At 50.1% G+C, this 27,572-nt stretch overlaps 1 protein-coding gene across 1 annotated transcript in view; it reads right to left on the reverse strand.

Moving 5' to 3' along the window:
* Positions 1 to 27,572, reverse strand: part of cv-2 (crosveinless 2-secreting protein) — a 230,100-nt gene that overhangs the window by 37,760 nt on the left and 164,768 nt on the right. The window contains exons 8-13 of the mRNA XM_084590795.1: positions 24,371 to 24,470; positions 4,764 to 4,870; positions 3,836 to 3,985; positions 1,957 to 2,113; positions 514 to 701; positions 297 to 435 (exon numbers count right to left, since the gene is read on the reverse strand). Of these exons, the coding sequence (XP_084446921.1) occupies positions 297 to 435; positions 514 to 701; positions 1,957 to 2,113; positions 3,836 to 3,985; positions 4,764 to 4,870; positions 24,371 to 24,470 (841 nt within the window). The remainder of the gene's footprint in view (positions 1 to 296; positions 436 to 513; positions 702 to 1,956; positions 2,114 to 3,835; positions 3,986 to 4,763; positions 4,871 to 24,370; positions 24,471 to 27,572) is intronic.

The following is a 27,572-nucleotide window of genomic DNA, read 5'->3' on the forward strand; positions in this document are numbered from 1 at the left end:
ATACAATAGCCCCGCTTCCCAATAACAAAGTACATTATGCAAAAAATGACAATGTATGACAGCTCCGCGGCGTACAACGGGGGTGACGCCACCAACCCACCAGTGGCTGATGCAAACGGGCCACATCGGCTCAGAGGGCCGTCAGGAAATGTTATGCGCGATTCTCGCATCCATGTAAGCACAGCGGCAGATCCCTACAATCTGTTCTCACTTTTAACATGTCGGGATGACGATCCCTCCCTCCCTCCCTCCCTCCCTCCCTCCCTCCCTCCCTTGTCCCAGTGCTTACTTCTTACCTTTGTTTATTCTCACAACAATATTATTGTCCTCCTGGTTGATGTTGAGAACCTGCAGCATCACGTAGGGAAGTTTGACACGTTCCTTCTGGATCCGGACTCGCAGAAATTGTCCCAGCTTCACTTTGACGTCCTTGATCTGAATACAAGGCGGGAAGAAAAAAGAGGGATCATCTCTGCTGCGCAATGACAGAAGGGCGAAATGAGAAGAACCAACCTTGATGACGACAGATTTGGTCCAGGAAAATGACTTGGAATAGCGGATGTCGTTCCACACTTCGATGGAAAATGTGCCGCCAACGCAGTCGGACGCGAGCACGTAGCGGCATGGCCCCTGGTAGTTGAACATTTTTCCGTCGAAGGTCCTGTAGTGCGGGTCTCCATATACAGTACACACGCCGTCCTCTGTAAATTTGGTTTTAAAAAACGAAGTCACATCGTCTTGCAAGCAATGCTCTGACGATGAGCTTGAACCAGTTTCTCCAAAACTGCATTCATATCAGTTCTGTCTCAGTTTCATGCGTTTTAGACGTGCGCCCACTAATATACGACGACAGGATGCGCACGCCTGAAAGTGTAACTACGTATAGGAAAGCTTAAAAGCAAACTGACCCATCCGGTTCAGAATTCAGAGCGTATCCAGCCAAGAATTGAGCGTTAACCCGCTAAGATGCAGACGCATAGCAAAGTGGAGGAAATCGAATGTGCGAGCTCATAGTGTTGCGCCGCTGAGAGTGAAAGCTACTAACTATAAGGTCTGTAACTAGTTAAATACGCGCCACAAATGCATAATAAATCAACTCAAAACTTGCCTACGACTATCTGCATGGCCCATTATGACCCTCTACCGTCTACTAGCGGTGGTCCCTTGTACCTAAGGCAATTGTTCCGATAAGCACTACAGGGTTGCCGATAGGCTATTCCCAATTTTGCAACAGAGCGGTATTTTGGAACACTTGAATCAATAGCCTTCCCCGGCTGCGTAGGCTACATGAAGTAGCCTCTGCAGCGACCTTGCTTGTTCTGTAACGCAACAGCCAAGAGAAGCCAGGTAGCTTTTTACGTTACCGTGTGTACACGTACGCACATCAGCATTTTCGGTTTTCGGATCCTGCTCTTGGTAACATGTAATAATGACAAGCGTGTCGCTCATAGCAGCTTCCATTGCTTATCGGCTGCGCCAATTTCACGACAAACGAAGAGGTGGGCTGGAAGTTGTGTTACCACAAATTAAATGTGGCTTCATAATAGTACGCTAAACACAATATAATACTAGTAGTTTTAAAGACCTTTCCAGCTGATTACAAGTCTTGTAGTGATTACTAATGCATTGTATTTAGCGTACAGCGTCTGCCTTTCTGCATAATGGTATGCAGGGCATGCAAAGGCGAGAGAATAATCTCGTTCCTCTCAAGGAAGAAAATTTGTGTATGCGGCGGGAATTTGTAGTCCTCTAACGAACGGATCGACGGGCGACGCCATAGTTGACACGGGCTGCGGCAGGCCCGAGCTTCGCTGAAGTGTTTGAAGCAGCCAGAAAACCACATGCCCGAAAAGGGTCCCAAAATTATTGCTCATATTTAATAAGCACGCAGTGGGCGTTGAGGGCAAAGGACCATCGCTCGCCCGGTGCGAACTCTTGAGCCCAGGGCTGGCATACCTTCGACGCAGGTCGGGCAGCACTTGCCAGGAGGCGTGACCAGCTTCTTCTTAGGCGGGCAGACGGGCGCGGAGATGCACTCCTCGACGCCGCAGCGGACGACGCCGTGATGGCACGAGCAGGTGGTGCACTTCTTCAGCTTCCACGTCTCCCCATTCTGCGTGGCACGCGGAGTCACATTCATCGTTACATCATTCGCGTACTGCTGTTCTCGTGTGTCAATCGCTTCGCTTGCGCTCGTTTCACGTCACCACCCATCACAAAGTCGTCACATGGCTCGATGACGTCACGCCGTCTTTGCTTACTGACATCGACAACGCTGTGAAAGCTGGTGAACATCCTTGATACAGCACTGCTGTAAACACTATGGGGGCGCTTAATAATCATTATGCGACGACAATATGTTGGAATTATACCTTCTTGCTTTTACGTGCTTCTCATCTTATAATTTCTTATACGTTTTGCCGTAGATTTCCTTGCTCATTAAGGTTTCTTCGCTCAACTTTACCAAGAAAATTGCTGAGGAACTTTGTTTTGCTCTTTGCTGGAGCATTTTTAATTTTTGCTTAGTCATTCACAGTAATTTTAATTTTTACCGAGTCATTCGTAGTCAGTCTAGTTTTTGCCGAGTCATCCTTTGCTGCTTTCATTTATGCTGGCGGCCGCGGTCTTCGATGGAGGCGAAACGGAAGGCGCCCGTGTGCTGTGCGATGTCAGTGCCCGTTGAAGAACCCCAGGTGGTCGAAATTCCCGGAGTCCTCCACTACGGCGTCTTTCATAGCCTGAGTCGCTTTGGGACGTTAAACCCGGTATACCTTATCATTTATGCTGAGTCATTCGTAGTTACTGTCAATTTTACAAAGTCATTTCTTGATTTTTTTTTTTTTTAACTGGAAGGAGAATTGGGGCGGGGGGGGGGGGGGGGGGCGCAAATATATCTTCCATGTACACAACTCCGCACGCCGGCTTTCGTTCACGATGGGAGCTTGTGCTCTAAAGCACTAGAACGGAAGTCTAGAACTGCGCGATTTGCTTTGCAAATCCCGGGCATCAGTGAAAATAAGTAATGGAGGATGATCTCGGTAATGTTAAGTGACCGCAGTGCTGCGCTGTCTATAGCGTACACCATTTATTCTTCGGATTTGCTGCGAAGGAAGCAGGAAGGCATACGACGAGAAATTGTCTTCGCTTAAATGCGGGACTCGGTCGCACGCTGAATCGGCACATGAGCCAACGTTTGAATGCGCGCAGTACTGGCTATTCCAGCCATCCCGTTCCTCTTTCCAGCGAAAGCTGAAAAGGAGGAAGAGCTCTTGACGAAGGAAATGCAGTGGTAGAGAAACGAACGCAGATGCAGTGAAAACATGGAGCTTTCTGCGCTTATGCGCCGAAAACTTAAGCGCTGTAGAGACAGCCGACGCGGAGTAGCCAATTGCACAGAACACATCTGTATAGGCTGAATGCCTGCAGCTTTGAGTACCATCAAAAGTGAACATAACACCGTATGTAAGGTCTGCACATCGATCAAGATTTGGTGAAAAGCTGTCCCGTGGCTTTCATCACTCCACAACGGATGCATTCCAACTTAGCGTTCATTCTCAAGGCGAACAAGCACACACTATACGAAGCAGACATAGCACTAAGGAGGTGGACTGAGATCTCAACAAGACCGAAATGTAGGCCCGGCAACATCGGTTACATTTGATAGAAATATCCCTACATAGCGTTAATATAGCGTATATTAGATATGTTCACAACATGAAGTAATCTCAAGCTAGAAACTTGAGTATAGTGCACATAGCAAAAAGCAGACGACGTTCGTACGTTAGAGCGTTCAGCAACAAATTGTTCGGTGCGCGCATCGATATGTTATACTCACGTATCGCTTCTGCTTGTTGTAGAAGCACATGGCTTTCTTCTCCTCAGGCCTGCGGCACTGGGAGCAGCAGCTGTCGGGGCTGGCCTCCTGATGTTCCGGAGGACACTGTAGCGGCGGGCACACCGTGCGCTGGCAGATGATCGTCCCGTTCTGCGCGCGTTGAGGCGAAGAAGGAATAGGGCACGTGTTTTCATGCTGCCCCGCGCACTACATAAAGCAGTGCACGTTCGCGTAAAAGCGATAAGGAGAAAAAGATAAATTGCCCACCACGCTGCGAGAAAAATGTAGAACAAGTGGCCCCTGTGTACTCTGAGAGTGTATGACGCCCCGGAATAATGGCGCCCTGAGTGGCGTTTTCTAACTACCCGTAACTATAGCGTCGTGCACTAGAGGGGTGCGATATGACCATCGGCTCTTTTAACTGGGTGATTCTCTGTAGAAGCATATCATTTTTGTCTTCTCAGGAGGAATGCTTCGTTTCATAAACATTTCGGACGAGTCAGGAACGGAGGGTCACAATTGAAACGACTGAATCATGTGCCAGTTCTTGTCGCAAGTCGCTTTATGGGAAAATATAAACGCAACGTAAAGAAGGCTGCGATCTCTTTTGCACGGTGCACTCCTCAGGTATTTAATATTTATTGCGTTTTTTGACCCACACATATTGGTGACATGTCCTAGGAATGTCCCGGTGCTTTAAAATGGCGACCATGCGGGCCAATTGGTGCGAATGATAGTGTCACAAGAAGAAGGAGCACACAGGGCAGCACTGACTCACAAGGAGACGAAAACAGGACAGAGCTGTTCAGTGCACTCCGTGTGATTCCGTCTGTTTGGTGTTTGGTGGTACCAATACGTTTGATTCCCTGTGCTTGTAGTTTTTATTACGATGCCGCATGCGCGCCGGCGCTGCATCATCGCTACCTACCTGGCACTCGCAGTTGGTGCACTGGTCGTAAGGCCACGTTGCCTCGTGGTCATAGACGTCGTCTCTCATGCTGCACTGTCCATTCAGGTCGGCAAGCCTCTTGCCACCTGCGAACGGGAAAGCAGAGAAAAGGCAGCTGAGGGCGCATTGTACGTATAATACAGGTGGCTCTTTTAGTCAGGACTGTTACCTGTGCAAGAGGAAAGGGAGGAAAGCACGCGTGAATTGCTGATATGCTTAGACTGTATTGGCATCAATGGTGCGACGGCGCGTCGCTCTACAGGACCAGTCCTTTTGCGTTGTTTCGCCGTCTTAACGGGTACGTTGAAACCAAAGGAGACAGTCCATTTTTCCAACCAATAGCCAAGTTATGTTGCCATCGCTAAACACCGGCATATTATTGAAACTGAACTGTTTCTATACTGAAATGCGCTTTAAAGTCCGACAACACTGCACAAGGCCGGCCCCAAAATAGCTACCGCGCGGCTACTAAAGATAACCGACGTCAGCCAGAATTCAAATCCAAGGGCCCTCGTCTGGGGGAAGAGCGAACAAGAGCGGGTCTTGACATCGCCGCCGCTGCTGCGGTGGTCGCCTCGGGCTCCTTGAACCCGGTCGTGACCGGCGCGCGGACCCCTGGGCGCGCGTGGCCGACTGCTGGGCATGCCACCTGGCCGCGCTCCGCCCTGTCAAGCGCGGTAGCCAATCAGCGCGGGACCCGGCCAGCTCACGGGTGGTCCCGTGCGCTGATCGTAAACTGCGGTGCGCGAGAGACATTCATCCCCAGTGGTCGAACAGACGCACGGCCCTGCAACTCAATCGGCGGCCACCCTCGGCGTGCTATCGGCGCGCTCGTTGCAATTCATATGCGTTTGCGAAAGCGGCCCAAATGACCGACCTCCCGCCGACGGCCGGGGCCGGAGGTCAGCTCGGCGGCGTCCCCGCGGCAAGAATGGACGGTCTCATCACGACCCTAAATTTGCAAGCGCTCTGCCTTGGGATTCCGCCCTCAGCGGCGTGCGTGCGTGGCGTCGCTGGCCGACCCGTAAATTGTGTGTTTTGCCGCCCCCCTTTGTCGTCGTCCCGAGACCCAGCGGGGGCTCGGCCGGCTTGTTATGATTTTGCTTCGACCGCGGTTTCTGCTCTTTTTTTCCGCGCGGGAGATCCCCCTCGAGAGAGAACAAGCAGGCGTAGGACTCGGTTCTCCAATTATCAGCCGCTGAAAACACGAGCGGCAAGCCAAGCTATTTCGGTAGTGCGCGGCCCTTTTCCGTGCGAACGTGAAGAGGCCGTCTGTCGATGATGCTGGCGGGAAGTTTCCGTCCACGTGTATCTCCCAGCCACTCACGCCGCATCCACGGCCAAACACAGCCCTCGAGGCCTCACGAGAGAGGGCAAGGCAGAAAACGGACGCTTTTCGGGCAGTTTCGTATTCAGAAGTTGGCATCTCAAACAGGAATATAGCCAGTAATAAGCGTTGCGGGGCTAGTCGGTTATGCTCGTGTACAAATATAAGCGCAACAAAGACAACACAAAATACACAAGTAGCGCCCCTTTCTGTCCATCTTGTCTGTTGTGTTGTCTTTGTTGCGCTATACCTAAACGACGGTATTTATTTCCTTTAAAAAACTCGAAACTTAAAACCAGTAGTTGTAAGCCCACAAAGCTTCCATTCTACAACACGTAAGTGGGAAAAGCGGGTACACGTGGACAAAACAACAATTTAAACTTAAAACAACTCAAGGTATATTGGGGCCGCATTGTACAGGTATACGTACGTTGCAGGACCTTTCATTTCCGAGGCAACCAGACGAACGTTTTGTACAAATGTCTTTCGCAGTGGGTTCCGCGGTTTGCCCTCTTTTAAAAAACTACTAGGTATGAAACAGATTGCACCCAAGAGTGCTCGAAAATGGAAACAAAGACAGCGGCATAATATTCGGTTTCATTATAGACATAACCTTGGTGATCCAACGGTGACTGAACTTTTCCGTAGCACCTGTAACGGAAGCTTTCGTGATGCCATACTATTTATAGCAAATTACGTAAGCCGTACTTACGTAACAAACAACTTGCGTAACAAAATTACGTAACAAACACTGGTCCATTTTTCTCATGTTTTGCATTTCTGAAGAAAACCAACGTTTTAAATCAAATATAAGATTCATAATAACCTAGGCGCTTAACATAACGGACCTTCTAACCTTGTGCTTGGCACATGATAGCCGAGGTTGCTTATACGCCATAAAACCCCATACAACTAACCACTTTTCTAGTACAGTGATTATTTTTGGGCATAAAGACCAGCTAGGAAGAGAAATAAAGGAAGCACTTCGTATACATATATCCAGAGATACTTGCGCCAGTCACTCATCTACTGTAGTTCATGATCTGCAGAGTGCATACCTCAGTTGATAGCGTTAAAGATGCATTTAAGGAGTGTTTTTCTTCCGCAGGCCAATGTCATTGTTGTTTTATCGCTGTTGGACACATTTCCAATTAACCTTGCTGCCTAGACACCTTGTATTCTGGATTTGTTTTGTGCTTTTTTTATGTATACATTCTGTTTCTTGTAAGAACAAAAAAACTCATTTGAAGTCAGCGTTTGTCCTGTCAGCCTTTCCTTTGCCCGTGTTTGCTGCGCTGTTCTACCACGTTTCAAGAAACCAGCGTTATAATTATTCTCCGCAGGTATAGGCAAAATGGCTCATGAGGAATACCTAAAGTTCCGAAAAATGGACGAATTCTCCGAGTATCCTGTTTTGTGAACTTCAGTAAAAGGTTTGTTGAAAGTTTTGGCGGCATGGACGTGCGCTTTGAACGTGTCACGCTTGATCGGCGTTTTGCACTTGACTGGCGCGAGCGCTGCATCAAACAACGCAGCAGTAAAAATACTATGGGCCCAGCTTCTGGCATGCATTACAGAACGCGAGTGGGGGCGACGTCCGATGTTTTTTTTTTCTGTATTTTCTGAAACACGCATGTAATTTTGTACGCGCAATTTTTGCGGACTTTCAGTTGTTGGAAACTCCATTCATTAACCTTATAGCCAGCTAGCTATTTATACGCCAAACACAAGTTCTTATTCTCGTCAGAATGCCGCAATAAACAAGGATGCTGGCACCCAAGCAGTGGCCAATCACAGCAGCAAACCTGACAGCCAAGGTGGCAGACAATACAGAACAACATCGAGCAACCATGGGGTATTTTAATTACTTATAAATAATTTTAATTAAATAATTTAATTAACGAGGGTATTTTAATTAAAATACCCTCATTCGTTAAGAAATAGCAAAGGTCAACGAAGTGCTCCAAGTGTACTTCTTTCGCCATTACCAATAATTTCGCTTTATTAATCAACTTTTGAACCTCTGCAGTTAGTTTTCATGAAATCCAGCAAATGGCTGAATGACTAAATGAAATACTTATTGACTGATTACTTTCATCAGACGTCCACTGAATTAATGGCTGATTTATTTATTTATGTTTTGACCAATTGACTCATTTATTGACTGATCGATCGATTAATTGATCCACCTCAGCCGAGAACTAGTATACATTAAGTTCGACACCTTCAGGTTGTTCTTTAACAACTGTGAACACTAAAGCGTTTTTTCTGTTTCGCCTCCTTCGAAATATCCATTAGAAAGTTGCAGCGTGTCAGAGTGACTGAAAGGCGAAATTCTCAGATGGGTAGCTGTATTCAGGGCGTCTTTAACTTACCTCAGAGCAGCCATGCTAAACTCCGGAGGTTCCCGAAATTGCGGCCCCCTGCGCCCGCTAAACGGTGACCTCGGTTGCGCAAACTTGGGTGCGCATCAGAGGCCGCCGGTTGAATGTGCTGGGCCGCGAGCCCAATCCAGGCGCTCATGCCGCGTATATATTGAAACTTGCGCTCACTAGCTTCAAAGTTTCGCTTTTCGTGAAAAAAAAAAAAAAAAAAAAAAAAAACGTTTTATAACAAAAGCTATTCACATTCAATGGTTAGACGTCTTCACAGTGTATTCCAGAAATAAAACATCCCCAGGAGCGCCATACGACCGGTGTGCAGCACCGCTTTACTTTTATTTCTGCAAAGTTCGTTTCCCGCGGAGCGTCTCATCCCTCAGTCACATCGAATAATGATGCCCTGTTCGCCTGGTAACGACCTCCTGATATAACCTCTCCGCCGGCAACAGGCGAAGAAGGTCGGCCTCTTCTCGGCAAAGTCAGCGCCAGGCTGGCTGTCCCGCCGGCGCTTTTTCCTTCGCTTTCGAAGCGGACCGCGGTGCACCCTCCTCCTCTGGCGGCGCAGTGCCCAACAGAAGGGCTTTACCCAACAGGTGCATCGCGCGCCAGTGGGCGATGGAAGGAGACGGACGAGCAGCGCCACCGTTTGTTGGCTCGGCTGTTGCCGAGGTGGGGAGCCCCGGCGTCGACTTCTTTAAAGTAAGCAAAGAGTCGCGGGCATCTGCACTTGCTCACGCTAGCGGTCATCGAGTGCCGGTTTCGGAGGCCTGCTCGTTCGCGGCCCGGCGCGCAGCCCTGCGCCGCCGCAAGGACACCGACGGCGAGTCAGTGCGCGCTCGGTGTTGCTGCGACGCACCCAGTGCTGCATCCACCCTCCGAGGACGAAGGCTCGGCCACGCAGTGTCGGAGAGCCTGAGAGCTGAAATAACCGTGCGTTTCGTTCCGCTTCACCTGTCTAGTATTCTGAGGCCTGCATTGACGTACTCGGCAAGTCTGAAGTAATGAAGACCACCACTTCCTATCTGCTGCACGTGAAAACATGATATTGGGCGCCAGCCCCACCACTGGAGCGAACGGCGCTAGCGTCGTTTTTGCGCCGCAAGGAGGATCACGTGACTCCTTGCCGCGGGAGCAAAGCAATAACTTCTGCGTTTTAAAACACACAGATCGTGTTATTCTTTGTATATTTCGATATTGTAATGTTCTCTGTTGTACATTATGATCGTGTGTCACCGTGATAACAGCGCCACGTTAGTTATGTTGCTGTCTGTTATTTTATCAGTTCCAAAGTGCCAGACGCACGCGGCAGAGCTCGATACAAGCTCCGATTTCGATCCCAAAGACAATAAGCTTCAAGAATCATAGTTATTTATGCTGAGAAAGGGCGCAAACACGTTTACATTGTCGTGCGTGCGGCCAGGAGCTGAGGGAGCAAGGTTACGTTCACTGAACTGTCACTAAACTTCTAAGCACCACCTGATGACGTAGGAGCTGCAGCTGAATAACGCCTCAAATGTTCAAGCATTTAAGATAGCCCTGTGTCGTGCAAGACTACTCACTCCCTCTACTCGTCTGCTCTAAAATAGTTCAGGGAACGTTCTAAACAGCGTCGCATCCGCCGACACAAACTGAAAATGACTGGCCCACAGTTGATTTTATACTGCATCGTTATGACAATGAGAAATGCACAGCTTCGCTTCCCTTTCAAGCGGGATAGCGACCTCACCTCAGATTACCGGCGCAGCCGATTCCGTGTTGCAACGTCAGCAACACAAGCGCTGCATGACGGCTGCGATATGTTGGTCACTGCACCATTTTAGCGGCGGACAAAACTCGTTTTATTGAGCTTGTGCGCCCGGTAAAGTGCTCTTTCGCCGGTTAAGTTGATTTATTGACTCATATGGGCTATAAACACGGCCACAAAGCCATAAACGCGAAAACTAAACAGCTGGGACAGCACTGCGGTACGCGCGATTCCCCTTCCGTCCTAACGCGGGCACTACCGAGAGATATGTTACCAAAGTAGGCAGCTTAGAATTGTGGTCCGAGAGCACAGGGGAACGCTAATCACATTTAGCCACTCCCTTCGCCCTTTCAGGGTAGCACTCTGATCACGCGCTGTAGCGCCCCGCTACTCTCTTATCCCTATAACCAAAAGGGCCATCTTATTCTAAAACTCACTAAAGCAGTATGTCCTTGCGCCCAATATTGCGCACACAGTCCTCCACTAGAGGCGCGCGCTCGCACAAGTCGTGCAGTAGTGTACGCCTCAAGTGAGCACGAATTGCCGACGCTGCCTTTCTTTTTGGTAATTTCCTCAGTCACTCTTCCTTCGCTCAACTGCGATTGTAAGCCCTATTTAACCTTTCCTCTTTCCCTCCTTCTCTCTATCTCTCTAACGAAAGCAATAAATTGACAACCTGCAAAGGTACCCTGAACTGATCTGTCCCCACGAAAGACTCAAAACAAGATGTTTTCGGCCCTGAGTGATCATGCGCTCACCGAGACGATTTCTTTGACAAAACTTGCTCCCGAGTCTCTATGGTACTTGCGTTGTTTTTAAGAAAAACATACAACTTCGCACTATCCAGCGCCTTCTTGCCATCTACCATGTATGTAATGGCGAGTGTATCATCGCTGAAAGGGGAATGTCAGAAAACAGTGTCCAATATATTAAAAACAAAAGTCTATATATTTTCGCAAAAAAAAAAAAAAAAAAAACGGAATTATTTTTTTCTCATCTGCGCACGCACGATATGGTATGCATGTTACGCAATTCTGATTTTAGTCATGTATGTGAACTCAGTGTCACTGTTCATACGTGGAAACGTAATACGCGTTAAAGAGAAATTTTTTCCTGAAAAAAATCGCGCTGCACTGAAATTATTCAAAACATGGGAAGACGATCTGAAGCTACTTCGCGCGCTTTTTCAAACTTTAAAGGAAATACAGAAGCTAACGAAGTGATCTTGGAGCCTACATATATTTTCTTTGTTTCGGCTTATTATAGCCTCAAAGTACAGGATTTCGGCCGCTTGATGTTGTGAGTGGTTAATCAATCAAATCTTAACGTTCTCTGAGCAGTCGCCGCACTAGAAGTTCACTATAAAGGTTCCCCGAAGCACTAAACATAAGCTTACTCCATTAATGTCCCGAGGCATTCAAAATTAGAAACAAAGCAGTCTACACCGAGATAGCACAACTTTCGTAGGGTTTAATGGGCCGTTGTACAGCACGGGACCACGTCGCGTGGACGCTCGCAACTATGCTGCTCACTCCGCCGGCGTAGCGTGTCTCGATGCGCGCGCTCTGGAGCGGCGGAGGGGGGCGCGCGCATCGAGACCCCTACGCCGCGCAGCTGGTAGCTCCGCCGCGAGGGACAGCGGCGTGACAGTTCCCTGGCAGGTTCGGTCGCGTATTTTCCGCGTAATTTGCGAAATGACGCCTCACCGTCTGATGCAGTCGTCACGGCCGACGCGATGGCCTTGCACAAGGATACGCCGTGCGAAGAGTGGGAACGGCGAAAACTCGCGACGACTTTGCAGTGAATGCCAGTATGCGATCCTACTCCAAAAAATCAGTGGAATGTCGGCTAATGTTACTGCACGGCCAGAGGAGCGCGCTTTCCGGCGGCACGGACTCGACGGGACCTATCACCCTCCTCAGGGAAACCGAACAACGCGACGGCAGATACGAGACGGAGGAGCCTGCACCTCTGGTTTCTCTCAGATGACTACACGACATAACGAAACAAATAAAAAGCCTCTTTTCCCCATTTGTTTTTTTTTTATTTCTTTTTCCTTCAGTAAAGCTGATGCGCCGAGTGCGTAAGCAAACAAACCGCAGCAAGCGAAACAATGCGTCGGATTATCTTCGCCAGACGACCCTATACACACAAAGCGCCTTTTTTTGCTCGATCATAATGCTCGATGGTTCGATTCTGGGGAACTCGGCGTATCGAACCCGACGGAAAATAATCCTTCAGAGGGCCTAATCTATGGAAATAACGAGATTGCCGCCAACGCACCAGCTCCCTGCATGCGCGGCCAAGGTCAATGGAAATATCCCAGACGAAAGTTTGAACTTGGCGGCCAGACTGAACAACGTTGAAGCACTGGGCTTGCTCTGTGCCGTGCTCAAAATAGGTCGCGCCTCACTCAGATCTTAAAAGGCTGCAGTGAAATGTGCCCATGCATGCATTGTGTCATAGCAGACCGAACTCATCACACAGGGCAGTCACGCGTCGCTTCGTAATAAAAATGTACCTATGTTAGGCTACAAAAAAAAAAAAAAAATGTCCGGTTTGAGTTCTGTTGGTTTTAATGAATGCGTAGTATAGACTATAAGCAGGTTCATGGAGCCAGCACTGAATCGAGGTTCACTACAATGCATATGACAATGTATTAGTCGTAAAACTGTGAGGGCCTGAACACGCGTTCGCTATATTACACCGTTACTCAAGCGCATGCTTCAGCTCCTACAGTTACGCGCGTGGAAAATGGCTTTTCGCTGGGAGAAAACTGCCCTTTGCACGGCACGGCACTCACCTGATCGCCTAGTGCAGACCAGTGAAGCTTAAAAGTTAGGAAGGTTTGGAAGTCCAGCTTAGCGCGCTGACCATACCGAGTTCCCGCAGATGCGCTCCTGTTTTTCGGTGCGCAGCCAGACATTAAAAGCAGTTCATTTGTGCTCTGCAGCGAGTGTCAGAAAGTGCGAAGGTTCATTACCAATCCCGAAAGCAGAGATACCCAAGTGCCTGGAATAATCCACAAGTTCCAAGGACCGCGCTTTGTCCGTACGGCAGATCCATCGAGCGCCGAGCCTCTTCAGAAGCATAGGCTAAGGAGGGAGGAGTTAGGACCTGCAGATTGTCGCCGCTGCGTCGAATAATACAAAGGCGCTGCAGAAAGTGCAGAATTGTTAAGACCCCCTCCTCCCTTCGGCAAAGGCGCGACATGTCGTCCTTAAGAGCCGACAAAAGAGCTGAGCCGCTCGAGTTCGGGCAGGAGGAATGGGACTTTGGAAGAGCCCGTCAATATGAGCAAATTCCTCTCACAAAAAGTTCCTGAGCAGAAGCCGCCTTATCTTTCCGAAGGATTACGCACTAGGGCTCCTTAAATCCCGTGCTCCCCCCCCCACCCCCCCCCCCCCCCCCCTCTTCAATCTCGGGAAAAACGAAACGGTCAGCTAGAAACCGGACGGGGAAGGGTGGAAGAAGAAGAGCAAATGCAGAAACGAGAGTTTCACAAGACCCCGTACTCGGTGTTCGAGATTCCGCTACAATGGCTTGCCCTTTCCAATATAGTTAAGCACTCAATATCTTAAAGCTGAGAGGATTGTCGAGCGGGAAAGATGTTTTACGAGTGCAATTTCTCTCGAACCCAACTTTTTTCCGTTTTTATTGACATGGGCTTAAATGAGATGTTGGTGCCTGACAGCGTTGGCCATGGCGCGCGATTAAAAAGGAACTAGGAAAAGAAGAAAATATGGCCGCCTCTATACTACCGGTGGGGTAGTATTCCGGGATGGTCACAACTGTAATGCACCTCGAGTACTTTTCCACGCCCCGGAACAAATCGTGATTTCGCTTAAAGCTCTCATCTAAATGCACGGCGTCCCCTGGAGGGCAACCATTCCAGAACTTCCGGGCCCTTTCTGCCTGCTCGGCCGGCGACCGACGCTCCGCAGTGAAATCAAGCAACACGCCATTATGGTAAAGGCAGCCAGGGAAGAGGCCGCATAGCGAGTGAAGCCGATATGGCGACGCTGGTTGAATTTGTATGGCCTCGGCCGGGATAGCGGATGGAAGCAACTGCATAGGCCGTGCGGCGAAACCAAATCGCCCGCGTGTATCAACATCGCCGAGCGACCCGGAGAGGCTCATCTCGAATGGCATGCGTGCAGGAAAACCGACGCATATTTTGATTGCGGCCGAGAGAAACGGGCCGACGCCGAAATTACGTTTCCTTGTAAAATGTGACGCCGCAATAATAACAGCAACACAAGCAGCGGCCCCGCGTTTGCTCAGGGCGTCTCCGTTCATTTTCTTGCGCGGCCTCGCGCACAGCTGCGCCCAGCGAAGGCCGGCAAGCGGGGGAGGGACGGAAGCACCCACAATGGGGAAAGCCAACAATGCAGACGGGCCAGACGACGGCGACCCGGGCTCCCATCGTATTATAATGCGTGGCGCAATTTGTCCCGGAAAAGAAGAGCTCGGAGAGCGCGCGCAAAAAAAAAAAAAAAAAAAAAAAAGGCAGGAAACGAGAGGGGCAGTGAAAGAGAAAGCTTGTCTGGCTGAGTTTCGGTCGCCCGGGCGAAAAGGGCAACGATCCACAATGGAGAGAACCACGGCCACCGCCTGTCGTGACACAGTGCGCACTCGGAGACGCGAAGGGGAGGGGGGGAAGGCTCAACCGCGCGCTGCTGCTGCAGTGCGCCAAGGCGCCTCCGCTGGCCGGGCCTGCGCGCGCGGCGGAGGCCGATTGCGTGTGATTTATGAAGTGCCACGAGCGATGTACACAACCCGCCTCGTTTCTCCTGCCTTTGTTTTGTCCCGTCCTCTCGCACTCGAAAATTTTCCGCACTACCGGCAATTCGCCTTTTCTTTATTCTTCCTATCTCTCATTACGTGTCTGCGTCTGCATCTCGATGGATGCGCATCGCTTTTAATGACGCGCTCAGCAGGAATAGGTTCGCCCATCGCGTTTTACGGCCTTTCTTGTACTTTCGTCGCCAAATGCTCGTTTGTATCTCAAATGTCTCTGCACGAAGATACCGACGAGCACTAAAGCTTAGACAGGCGTGCCGGTCCTTGACAGGCGCTCTAACTGAGGGTGGAAAATTAATTAAAGGTCATCAGTAGATCGCGTGTATTAATACTTGTGATGCCTTTGTGTGTGTGTGTGTCTGGCGATATACGTTATGGGCGGCGCATTGTTAAGTTGGATAATGACACTGTCAATTTACTTGTACGCGGTTTGCTTGCTATATGGCAGCAGCGCACCATATAACGTGCAAACCAAGCAGTTCTGTAGTAAGTAATGAAACGGCGCAAGAACACGATCACAGTAAAGAAGATCGACGCACGATTGTCAATTTCAGTCAGGTGGCGTGGCACATTTAGGCTAGCTTCTTCGTTCCTGCATCTCGCCCATTAGCAGAAATAACGACTGCACGAAAATTTCGAACATACTGGAAAGAAACGTTCATTGGTTGTAACAAAATACACAATAGCTGCGATGGCGTTTAGTTTGGGCGTTGGGGGAGTTGACGCAATCCGGTCTAACTGAGACGCATTTGTATGATTGCCTCATATATACTGCTGAAGGCGCTGACCTCGCACGCCGGGGAAAGGAAATTACTCCGCGACAGAAGTGTCTCGTTCCGCGCGGTGCTCGGTCCACACTAAACGGCGGTGCAACAATGACCAAAAAAAGATGAAAAAGAAATTAACGGCGCATTTCATCCTTTCGAAGGTCTCATTTTCGGAGCAATCGGTTTTTGCTACAGCTTTCTCCTTCCTGGTGGACGATATCAAAAAGAGAAAGTTAATGCAGGGCAACAGAAAACCAACACTCGTTGAGGGGCTGCGGATTATTTTGGATCGTACAGCACACGGGCGTCTTTCGCGTTCCGCCTCCGTCGAAATGCAGCCGCTATGCGGCCGAGATCCAACCCCGCACTCAGCAGCTGAACGTCTTAACCAGTGAGCCACCTCAGTGGGTACAAAGTAAACTTTTCACTCCTTATAATATATAAGTTTGACTGCAGGCGCCAAGAAAAGCATCTCTGCATAAACCGCGAAAATCTTTGCTTCACTGGTCGGGTCTGCATGCCTTAGCCTGGAAGGGATCCAAACCTAACTAGAGAGTAGAGCAACCCACTGCCAGAAACGGAGGCGGCCGATGGTTTTACTTGAAATGCTTCAGCGTCCCTTAAATGTCACGTACTGAGGATTTTAGCGGCCCCTGCGAAGTCGTGTTCGCAGCAAGGACCCGAAAGGAAGACCTTCCCGATATATTAAACACGCTGCTACGCAAGATCGCGCGGGTTATCATGTCTGGTTTAGTGAAACATTCAGCATTATGATCCGGGAGGATAATTTGAAGTCTAGCGTCATAGAGTAAGACGCGACAAATGGGGAGCTGAATGCCGCACTGCATGCAGCTGAGTGTGCATTGAAGTGTCCTATCGGGGCGTAGTGAAATATCGCTCGAGCGCAGCGTGCACCGCAGACGCGAATTCACGACGCGCGTCACTGGAAAGCGTCTTTCCAGCGATGCTGCGGCCCGGGGCCAAAAGCGGCTGCTCGAGCTTCGTGGCGTCTTGGCAGAGCGAATCGAACGCGGCGAGTGACGGTGTCTCGCCGGAGCGCGTAAATCAGTCAGGCCGCGGTCTGGTGCTCCAGTTAAACGAACGCGCGGCCCCGCCGCGGGCCCAGACGCAAAACCCAATGAAAGCGCCGTTTGATCCCGCTACCGTCCCCGGGGTTCCCTTTTTCATAATATTTGCTCCGGGCGCCATTAAATATTTCTTTTTTTCCCGGCGGAAGTCCCTTTTAATGAAGACGGGGAAGAAAGAAAAATGAGAATGCGCGCCTTGCCAAGAGAAATAGAGCAAGAAATGCCCCGCGAGGATTTTCCTCACCTCGTCATTTCTGGTTCGTCTCGATCCTCGTCCCAGAAAAGAATGGGGCGGGGGTCGCCCGCGACGGCTCCGGTGGCGAGGATTTCGAATAAATGTTTACGCCCGAAAACCACCGAGCTATAGGCCAGTGTTCTTTTTCTTGCCTGGGCTGCCGCAAAACAAAGGCGGCCGTAAACCCTCCCCCGTACTGTGGCGATTTATACGAGGCAATCGCGCAGAAGCAGGTGCTCCTCTTTCCACCCCTTTCCAATTCCACGCAACTTATTTTTCAGCATTTCTGGCGGCGCGCGCTCTTGACCCCTGGCTTTTGTGTTGCTCGGCCGCCTGAGACTAAACACAGGGTGCAGTCTTGAAACAAATTTGCGGGCCCCCGGCCCATGGGTGTTGACCCAAGGCTCTTGGGCGTGTTGCAACACTGTTGTAGCGTGGCAGCAGCTTGTCTGCGGCCGACGCCACGCGAGCAGCGCCGACCCGCCGCGGTGCCCTCTGCCAAGGAAAACCCCCGTGCCTTGCTGCTGCGTCGTAGTCATTTTGCGCGGTCGCCGCTGGCCACCGGGCGAGCGAGGAGGAGTATCCAACAAACTGTGCATTATGCGAACCCACACGCTAGGGGGCTAAGCGTCGTTCAAGAGCGATGATAACGAACATGCCGATCATCGACCGGTGCGCGCTCCTCTCTCCAATCCGCACGTCACGGCGCGTCCGCCGTCGACACTCCCGAAAGTCCTGGCTCGAAAAAAGGCACATACAACTGCAGTGCTACGCGATAATCGTTTAGAAAAAAAAAAAAAAAAAAAAAACGAATAAAAGTCGTTGCTGCTGTGACGGCACCGCGGCAGTATATTGTACATGCCCGAGCACGAGGGGCATTCATGGCGCGTACAGCCGAGCTCGAGGACTCGGCTCAGTCCCCCGGTTTTGCAGCACACCCGCGTCGACGCTAACGAAACGCTACAATGAAATCGTGAATCGAGCTGAGAGTGCGGTTCAGGAAATAGCTATAGCTTTATGAAGCAGTTCATTAGTGCCCCTAAACAGTGAGCCTGATGACCACGCATCTCAAATCATGCAAAATGATTTTTAACCGCACAATACGTTTCAAAGCATTGGCTCACAATTTACCATACATGCCTTGCACTATCTGCGGCCAATCGATCTGGATCATCTGTCATCAGCTATTGCACGCTGGGCTGTTACAATTGGCGAATGGATGGGCGTGAGTCAGTCGTACACCGTTCTTTCCAGCCCAATGCTTCGAAACTCTGGCTTCGAAAGCAGCAGATGGGACCGGTTAGTTGTGAATTTTATTGAATTATGATATGACAAAAACGGATACTACTAAAACAGGGAGCGGTCTGTATTTACGATCGCCGTTTTTGTCCCCCAGTACGTGCCTTACATTGCCACTGTTATGGCGCTCTAACTGAACAAAATTTGAGGCCCCAATGGCCGCCGCCAGGTGTGGCTTCCACTTCAATGTCGACAAATTGTGAGGTATTTGAGTAGAGCGGATTTTTTACTCAATTCAGGCGAAGGCTAATGCGTTTTGTAGTGCTCACTGAACTGCCAAGTCTGCGGCGACTTGACGACGCTGGTATATCTTACAGGCTGGGGCCAGTGATATCGAACGCATCGGCAATAGTTTTTTAAAGTGGTCATGATGCCGATTTTGGGATATAAACTGTTTATTGCATCTTATTCCTGATGTGACATGCAACTAAACCTCAAAGTTTCAACTGCGTCGGAGCTGCAGATATTTTTAAAACTAGTATTTTCGTTTCTTCGTCAACAGATTGCTAATCTATAGCAACCGGCGAAGCCGGTGACGACATAGGCTGACGCCGCGATGTCTGCTGCACGTTCTGTGCACGAGCAGCGTTACGCGAAGCCGCTGTAATGTCGGCCAAACAGCAGCCATGCCGCTTATCGAAGTTACCGCGATTTGAAATTTTCGTCGATCTCTGTTAACGCTTTTAAGATAGGGAATAGCGGCATCTGTGGGCGGGATTCAGATGCACGTCGGCGCACGAGAAAGAAAGGCGCACGAGCTGACCCGCTCGAACAGCATACACGTATTGCACTCGCCAAGGGCGAGAAAACATTTATTTACACTGAAATAATTTGGGAAAGGGAGGTGCGTATGGCTGTGGCGCTGGGTGGCAGACCCTATTCGGTGACGCCATTGGCCGCCGCCGCTGCCCGAGCTCTCTGTACCAGGGCACGCTGGGCCTCCGAGGTACGAGCTGGACATGACAGCCTCCCAGCCCTCCCTAGTTGGCTGTTTTATAACGTTTATATTTGTATTTTGCTGGCATGCCCACACCATGTGGTATAGATCAGCATATTGCCCGCAGAATTTGCACCTACCCGTGAATGTCGGGTCCATGCGTTTTAGTATGGCGGGATTTAGAAGACACCCGGTTTGGAGCCGTTTAAGGTGGCACAAAGCAACTGCCCGCACTACGCCATCGCGTGGTCGCCGCCGACGTCAAACGCCGCGTAAAGCAGATTAACGAAATAAAGGTGAACAAAAATCACGCGATGAGTTATTTTGTTGAGGGGACGAGGTGCAGTCAAGCTGTGAAAGGTAAATTTTTACCTCGTCCTCACCATGGAAATAGACATCTATCTATATGGGCATCATCGTCACTGCCCATATACTGCAGATCAAAGGACATCCTCTAAACATCTCCAGTTTTTCCATGGAATCCGGCAACGGCCAGCAAATTCAGTCTCCTTCTCGCATCTGACTCTGGAGGGCGTCTCCCCTCTCTCGGATGCCATTGCGTTGCACTAAGAGACCGTCTCCCTCTGCGCACTGCAAACCCCTTTTCTAACCCTGACTATTACATCATTAACTCGAGTTAGTCTACGCCGCTCTCCATCTTTCAACGCTACCCTATCGCCTCCGTTTCTATATCACGGAAAAAGGAAAAATCTTACGGAACACAACGCAGGCAGCAGCAGCAACAGCGAAAAATTCATTTATTCGCAAAGCCCCCAAGCTATAGGAAAGGACGGTCAACACACTACGGTGAACGCACTCAAAGATGCAGGTTGACAATAGCAGAAGGCGTCCAGCAAGGAGGGTCACTTTTCGCGCGACACGTGCGTTCCGTAAACTTTTGAGGCCTGGCTTGCGCAGCCATATCTGCCCTCTGCCCCAGAGCCGCTGTATTGCGCGAGTCAAAGCCGCAGGGGGTCGGTCGCGTTGCCTTCCTTATTTTAAGAAAACAAACGGCCGCCTGTTGGGTTAGCCCTTTGCGTAAGCGCGCGTATAAAAGAGATGCGCCAGAGCGGCGTCGGAGAGGAAAAAAAAAAAAAAGAATACAAAAAAGGCCCTCTCTCAAAAAAGTATTATTTACGGGCACATTTCACGCCGGCCCCCATACACGTATACGGGAGTTTCGCACAACATCGGCGGGAAGATTGCGCGCACAAGCGCACTCTTCAGTTTAGTCCGTCAAGATCCAGGACGAGCTCTGGTGAGAGGTTTACGAGCTCTGAACTCGGGCTAACAAACAATAAAAGCGGCTCAATCCGAGCGTGGCGCTGAGATGACGCAGAGACAACGGCAAAACTCGTGGCGGAGCGAAGAGAACCATGAACAAGGCGTTCTTCGGTGGCGTTCTTCAGACTGGCGTTCTGCGGAGCAGCGACAACGTTAAAGCTACGTATGCGGATGGCCGGAATTACGCAGTGAACTTCAAGCACGCAAATGCTCGGCTGGACAGTGCCCGTGCGAGCGCCTCTCCACGGAACGCAGGGTAAACATGATCGTTACTGACTGCCGTATGCAGATATATGTCGCCGATTGGTCTCTTCCCCTTTCGGCATATATACACTCTTAATCTGGTTCCACATACTAAGTGGAACTTTAAAAAATGTTCCACTTATAAGCGGAACATTTTTAAAATTTCCACTTATAACTGTAACTTAAGTGGAACTGAGTGTAAAAGACACGTATACACCACAGAGAAGGCTTACGAGTTGTTACAAATGCATTCCAGCGGCAGAAACAGGAATGCGGAGAGGGAAGGGAGAGGTCTGTCGACGGCCGGGGATAAATCGTTTGTCTTGAAGGAAAAATAAAATTACAAAAAGCGCACCGAAGAACGAAAATGCCTTCGTAGCCGCGGAGTGCACCGCTTTTCGATCCGGTGCGTAAGAACCGTATTTATTTAGTCATTCCGGGAGTCACTGAATTGTAATCTGAGTGTGTTTATCACCCAGCGCGGGCGAAGCCAAATGCCCTGGCACCAGCCGCGACGTCTCGTTATGCCGGACTCCTCGGCCTTGCCACCTTTTGCAAATGATACCGTAATCTTCACTCCACACTCCCGACACTCTCAGGCGTCCAGGAAGCATAATAAGGGCAATAAAATGAGGTCACTGCCAGCTGGTACAGAGGTAGAGGTTTCAGGGTCTCCCGTCGCTGCCACGGTAAGCGCACGTGCCGTAAGGAGAGCCCTCGAAAGCCTGTCAGCCTTGCCTAATTGAGCCATTCTTCATTTGGACAGCCTAGGTTGAAAGCAAGCTCTCGTACTCCCAGACACTAGGCTCGGCACGCATGCACGCTGGGTCGAGCCCGCCGTATATAATCTACGCTCGGAATCGCCACGCTGTGGCCCCCCCCCCCCCCCCCCCCCCCCCCCGTTACCATCGTCCATCTTTCTTTTATCCTCCCCTCCGTCTTCGCAGCTTTTCAGGTGGAGCAGGATTATGTCATCTCTCAAACAAGGTCATCACAAGTGACCCCCTCCCCCCCAGCACAAACCAGTTTGCTTCCTTAAAAGTGCGCCTATTTGAAGGGTTTCACCTTGGACAGCGCAATTACAGAATTGCGCCAATCCCGATGCGTCCTCTTCGGAGACTTCTTCGTCACACCTCCGCCGAGATAGCGAGGAAAAGTCTTGGCGTTTACAATAAAGATTGCTGATCATGTGAAATCCCGCGCGGAGCTTCCAAACCTGCAATGGGGCACCCGCCGCGGTGCCGGGGAGTGACGCATTTCACCATGCGAAATAATTACAGAATGGTTCCGGGAATTATGAATTGTTTCCACCTTTGCTCGTTGGTTACACACCCATCCCTCTCAAATCCCTGGCACAACAGCTGGCTGATGGACACTGATCATCTCAGCCTTCACGAGCTGACCTTCCCACTACATTCGCATTATGGTGAATACCGCCACCGCAGTTCTCCGGTATACGTACTAGAGACAGTAGTCTAGGGCAGCGTTCAGGTGGACTATATAGTGAAGCTATACTGCATCGCTTCTGGGAAGCCTACGAACGCCAGACTGGGTAAATCGCCAGCAATGCGCCCTCTATAACCAATTTCATCTGACGAGTCTCGGTTCCCTTACAAGCATGTCTCGGTACGATTTCATTCATCAATAATTCGAGATTCTGTCACCACAAGTACGCTGCGAGGCGCCGCAGACAATGCATTATAACTCAAATTTCGGTTTTCTTAGCCCCCGGCCACGTGATGGATCCGTCTTTGCTTCCGCAGGGGGCACTAAAAACTACGCTTGTTCGCTCCTGAGAGGTGCGACCTGACATTGAGGGTGATACGGCGCAGGTCGCGCAGGAAAGTGCGCAGCGCATCGTTCATTTCGCTTGTAACGCCATTCGCATCTGTATAGTACTCACACACTATATATGAAAGGCCGGCGCTAGGACAGCGCGCTTTCTACGTGGTTGCACGCTCAACACGTACCACGACGTTCGCCGATTATATAGCATATTGTTGTCTCTTGCAAAGGCGCATGCGCACCCGCCCTTCGCATCTGTGGGAAATGGCTGTCACGCCCATTGCTGTCCTGTCCTGTGCGGGGACATGCAGCATTCTAAAAGGGACAACTCTTGTGTCCGCCACTTTGCGTTCAAATATATTCCTCCTAGCTAGAAGGAGCTTGTTCGCCGCTTCCTAGACCAGCGGACAAGTTTCTCGGGTCATACAGCTCCGGGGAACGTACTGTTCGGTGTGTGTCACTAGACACTGTCAAATGCCATGCGATGAGAGAAGTTGTCGGCAGATTTGTTCGCGACCGCTGGACATGATGCTTTTCAGCTGCCACGACTGACGAATATTAAGGATGCCGTGCGCTCTATACGTATAGTGTCTGTGCCCAGAAGAACGCGTCACTCAGCAAAAAAAAAAAAAAAAAAAAAAAAGTGAATTTTGCTCCCGCTGTGCCCTTGTGGAATATGCACTGCGTTAAAGCCGACCAATATCGTGGTGTAGCAGCTCGTTATACAAAGCAAATACAACGCCACGCTCGCTTGCTTTTGCAGTGCTCCGAATCGTTTCGCGCGAAATATCTTCGTGCAGACACAACGGTGGCCCCCATTGAGAGAAAATAACGCGGCGCCAACTAAGAGTTCACTCGTTTATCTTTTCAAGTACAGGAGAAAAAGGAAAGCAGTACAAACAAATTCTGTGATCACATTTGGAAAACAGACAACTCTTGTGTACCCTCGAAAGAAAAGCACAAAAGTTGTCTGCAGAGTCCAAGCCTGCGCAGCAACCGCGCCAGAATAAGCGAATGTTCGCTCGATACCTGCGCTTCGTCACGTCGGCCTCCTTTATTCAATATTCACTTCAAAGCCTAAAAATAACAGCGCCTTGATCGGAGCGATGTGTTTGTTATTAAGCGGCGCGCTCGGGGTAAACCCATTATTCGAATATCAAAGCTCTCTTCTCTCTCTGGTTCGTGAGCTGCACCGTTAAAAACACGTAGGCGTTTTGTTTGGACGGGAATGAACTGGCGGTAGAACGAAAGCTTTGAGCACGAAGCAAATTCCACCGAGGACGCACCCGCGGGCTGTATAATATATACTTGCGCTTCGTCGGGAGGTTCGCTTTTATCGAGGTCATAATAAAAGCGACACTCCCGCAGAAAACGATCATGACGCGCGTGCTTTTGGAGACGATCGATATACAGCCATTTTCAGTGGTGAAGAGTCCAGGGGGCTTTCTTCTGGGTCAGCGTTCCAAATCTCTGCATGGTAAAAGCTAGGAACTGTCGTCCTCACCTGAACGAAACCTGTCGGCAAATCCCCCTGGGCTCTTCACATTTCACTAACGCTGTATATACACCCAAGCTTCCCGCGAGCTCACAACGTACTCGGAGCCTTTTGTCTCGTATCACCAGCCCGTCTGCATACGACAGCTTCTGCCAGACGTTGAAACCATGCACGAAGTGTGTGCATGCATATACTTACTGCGGCACTCGGGGCAGCAGGTGCCCGGAGTTTGGGCGATGCGGTTCAGCGGACAGGGCAGCACTGGGCATGACTTTTTGGTACACGTCACGCGTCCATCCTGCGAAGCAAAAGAAGTCTGGGTGTAGGACTGCGTCCAGTTGGCAGCAAGAGTTTACAGGCGCTTGAAAAGAGCGGCTTCTCCTCCAGTTGAAGGGCGCACCTCTGGCTTGATTAGCTCGCATGCAGTGAAACCAACGTCTATGCGTCGTGGAGGTGGGTCGTGAGGCGGTCGAAAGGAAAGGAAAGGAAGGCTTCACTTTTGTGTGTGTGCGTGTGAGACGAGAACAGTTTTGTTGGGCGAGCATGTTCAATAACTGTATAAACAGGCATAAAGCGCTGCACAAGCGATCATAGGAAGAAAGACAAGTATACGCTTCAGGCTTGTGATCGTCGGTACGTGTGTGTGGCGCTTTACAGTTTGCGCCGCGGCATCTGCAGCCTATACTGCGTGTTATCTTTCTAAAAGTAGCTTTGCACGAGTCAGCAGCTTAGGGTTTCAAACTAGTATTGAACCTGTTAATGTTTTGTTCTCACCCATTTAGCTACTGCATTTCGCTCCTTTTTAGAATGGCAAGAGTAAATCGGAACAAGTTTCCTTAAGTCTTTAAATTTTCTCTGCGGCCGTGAGTTAAAAGGCAATCAGTCGACGGCACACACTTAGTAATCGAAGCATGGCGCTGTATTCCGGGATGCCTGACGTAAACAGTTTAGAGAGAAAAATGGCTAACATAGCCGCCTTTGCGGGGCAACATCGCGCTAAAATATCTGCTGTCAGTAGTATTAACGCGCTCGAAAGTATAAGCCAATAAATGCATAAATAAATACATAAATGCGACTCAAAGCAGAGTGATTTTCAGCACAGCCGCCGCTGCTTTGAAATATAAAACGACATAAATTCGGCCTCCGCCATCACGCGGCACAGCAATCACTTTGTATGCACGCAAGAAATGAAAACGCGTACGAAAATCAATCAAGTCCATTTCCTGCTCAAAGCGCGCCTTGTTCGCCGTCATAAATATCGAGCGTCATAAACACAACCAGTGGCCTAACTACACAAGCAAGATCACATCACGCACTTCTAAAGTACGCGGTTATTGATTATCTCGAAAGCGTGGAGGGGGGACAAGGTGGTCGTTATCGTTCTAGGAAAAAAGCAGCGCACCTGCACAAACACGAGGGAGGAAGAGACGAGACACAGCGCTGACTAACAACTGAATATTTTATTCATAGCGGCTCAGTTTAAGTACAACTAGCCAGCTCGGTCCCGAGCATGCCAGCGCTGCGCTGGAATAATGAATGCACTGCTGGATAAGAGGACACTGGTTAAGTTCGAATCAATATCTGGCTTCTCTACTTCCCTGCGTTCAACACTGTCTCCTATGCAGGCGCTGCGCGCGGACCAAGTCCCCATGGGCGTTTCTACACGTTGCGCTTGCCCATAAACGATCCTAAAACCGCGGCACGAACCGGTTAATTAAACGCTAATGTGAACGTCCGTCAGAGTAAGTCGATGCGCGACCACACAAGCTATAACACGAGTCGGTACTATTATAACCGCAGATTTGACGTCATCGCGCGCAACGGTCGAACGCTGCCTTTTTCCATTAGACTGCATAAAAACAAAGCCGGAGTCCCCGAACTCGCACAGTGGAAACGCTTTGTGATGTATTCCGATAGGGGCATGTACATACACATACTTTGGGGAGTGTGCAGAGTGTCAAATGGAAGTTATATACTTTTACGCTACAAAGCCAAATCTCACTGCCGTGAGGAACGCCGTAGTAGAAAGGTCCGGATTAAGTTCGATCACCGGAAATTGTTTGGTTTTTGGACGCCGTAGTAGAGTGCTCCGGAAATTTCAACCGTATACCCGGGGTTCTCTAACGTGCTCTCACATCGCACAGCACCACGGGGCGCCTTACTTTTCGCCGGCCGTCACGGCAGGGATCGAACTCTCGTTCTCTGGATCAGCAGTCGAACGCCCTAAAAACAGAGCCACCGCTACGGTGCTCGACCACCGGAAATATGTCAGCGCGTGCAGAAGTCACGCTATACACGGGAGTTTTACACTACTTCTGCACCCAAAAGCAATAAGAACGCACAAGTGAAAGTGCAGTGAAGACAGAATCTGACGAAACGCTCTCCACACGCTTTCACTGCATTCCCCTGTAATTGCGACAGAGTTTAAGATGTTCACGCACGCCTATACTTTCGAAGCCACCCTGCCTCGTCGCTTTGGGATCACCTTCACCATCTGTATAAGCCAGCTCGACAAGTCAATTCGTGCACGGAGCGCGACACGTGAGAAAGGGCGATGGAAAGACAAGGCGGCCGGACAAACAGACGTGCAACCCGACTGGTCCGCAGGCGTCAATTTCTCGCTGTCCGTGCACCTGCGCACATCTACGGGTTCCAGAAGCAGAGTGTCCTTGCTAGCTTGGATCTATTCCAGCATTCGCGGTCCTCTGTGATAAATGTCCCCTGACGAGGCAGTTTCCGCAGGTGGCGCGCGCAAAGGCGCCCGATATCGAGCCGCCGTAAGGGAACGGAATTCGAAAACCGCGCCTGTGACGCCGCTTGCGTCCACGAACGCAACAGCATCGCGTTGATCCGGAGGCCAATCTAGGGTGGCCATTTCGGTGCAGCGCACCCTTCTGCGGCTCGCTTTATGAAGCATAAACGCACAGCGCCATGCCACACTAATACCGCTGGCCTCCTGCCTCCTCGTTTCATTACAAGTGGCGTCATCGGTGCGACATTCACAACAAACCCACGTGGAAGTACCAGCCGCAGAGGCCTGGTAAAATGTATTTGACTTTGGCGACCCTTGCTTGGAAAAGCTGGAACGCCCGAACTCAGCGCGGTGAGGAGGCTTGAGCCGTTTGCTTCGGACGAGGCATATAAGGCAGCGGAAAACACGTGGATGCTTGTCAGCGCCGTCAGGGCGTGTGAACAGCTCTGTAGCGGGCTTTGCTTTCTTTGCCCGAGAAGCGCCTGTGAAGCGTAATAGGTGTTTCTATTCCAAAGGCGCATTTATTGTCACTGCTCAGTCACATTCTTCGGGTGTTTATTCGCGGTTGTGCATGACGCTTGGTTAGAAGATTACGCTTTTATGATACGTGACAAAGATATATAGATAATTAGGAGAGTTTCAAATTGG

Source organism: Amblyomma maculatum, chromosome 1 (assembly GCF_055883805.1).
Source record: "Amblyomma maculatum isolate TAMU_Amacu chromosome 1, ASM5588380v1, whole genome shotgun sequence".
Taxonomy (NCBI): Eukaryota; Metazoa; Arthropoda; class Arachnida; order Ixodida; family Ixodidae; genus Amblyomma; species Amblyomma maculatum.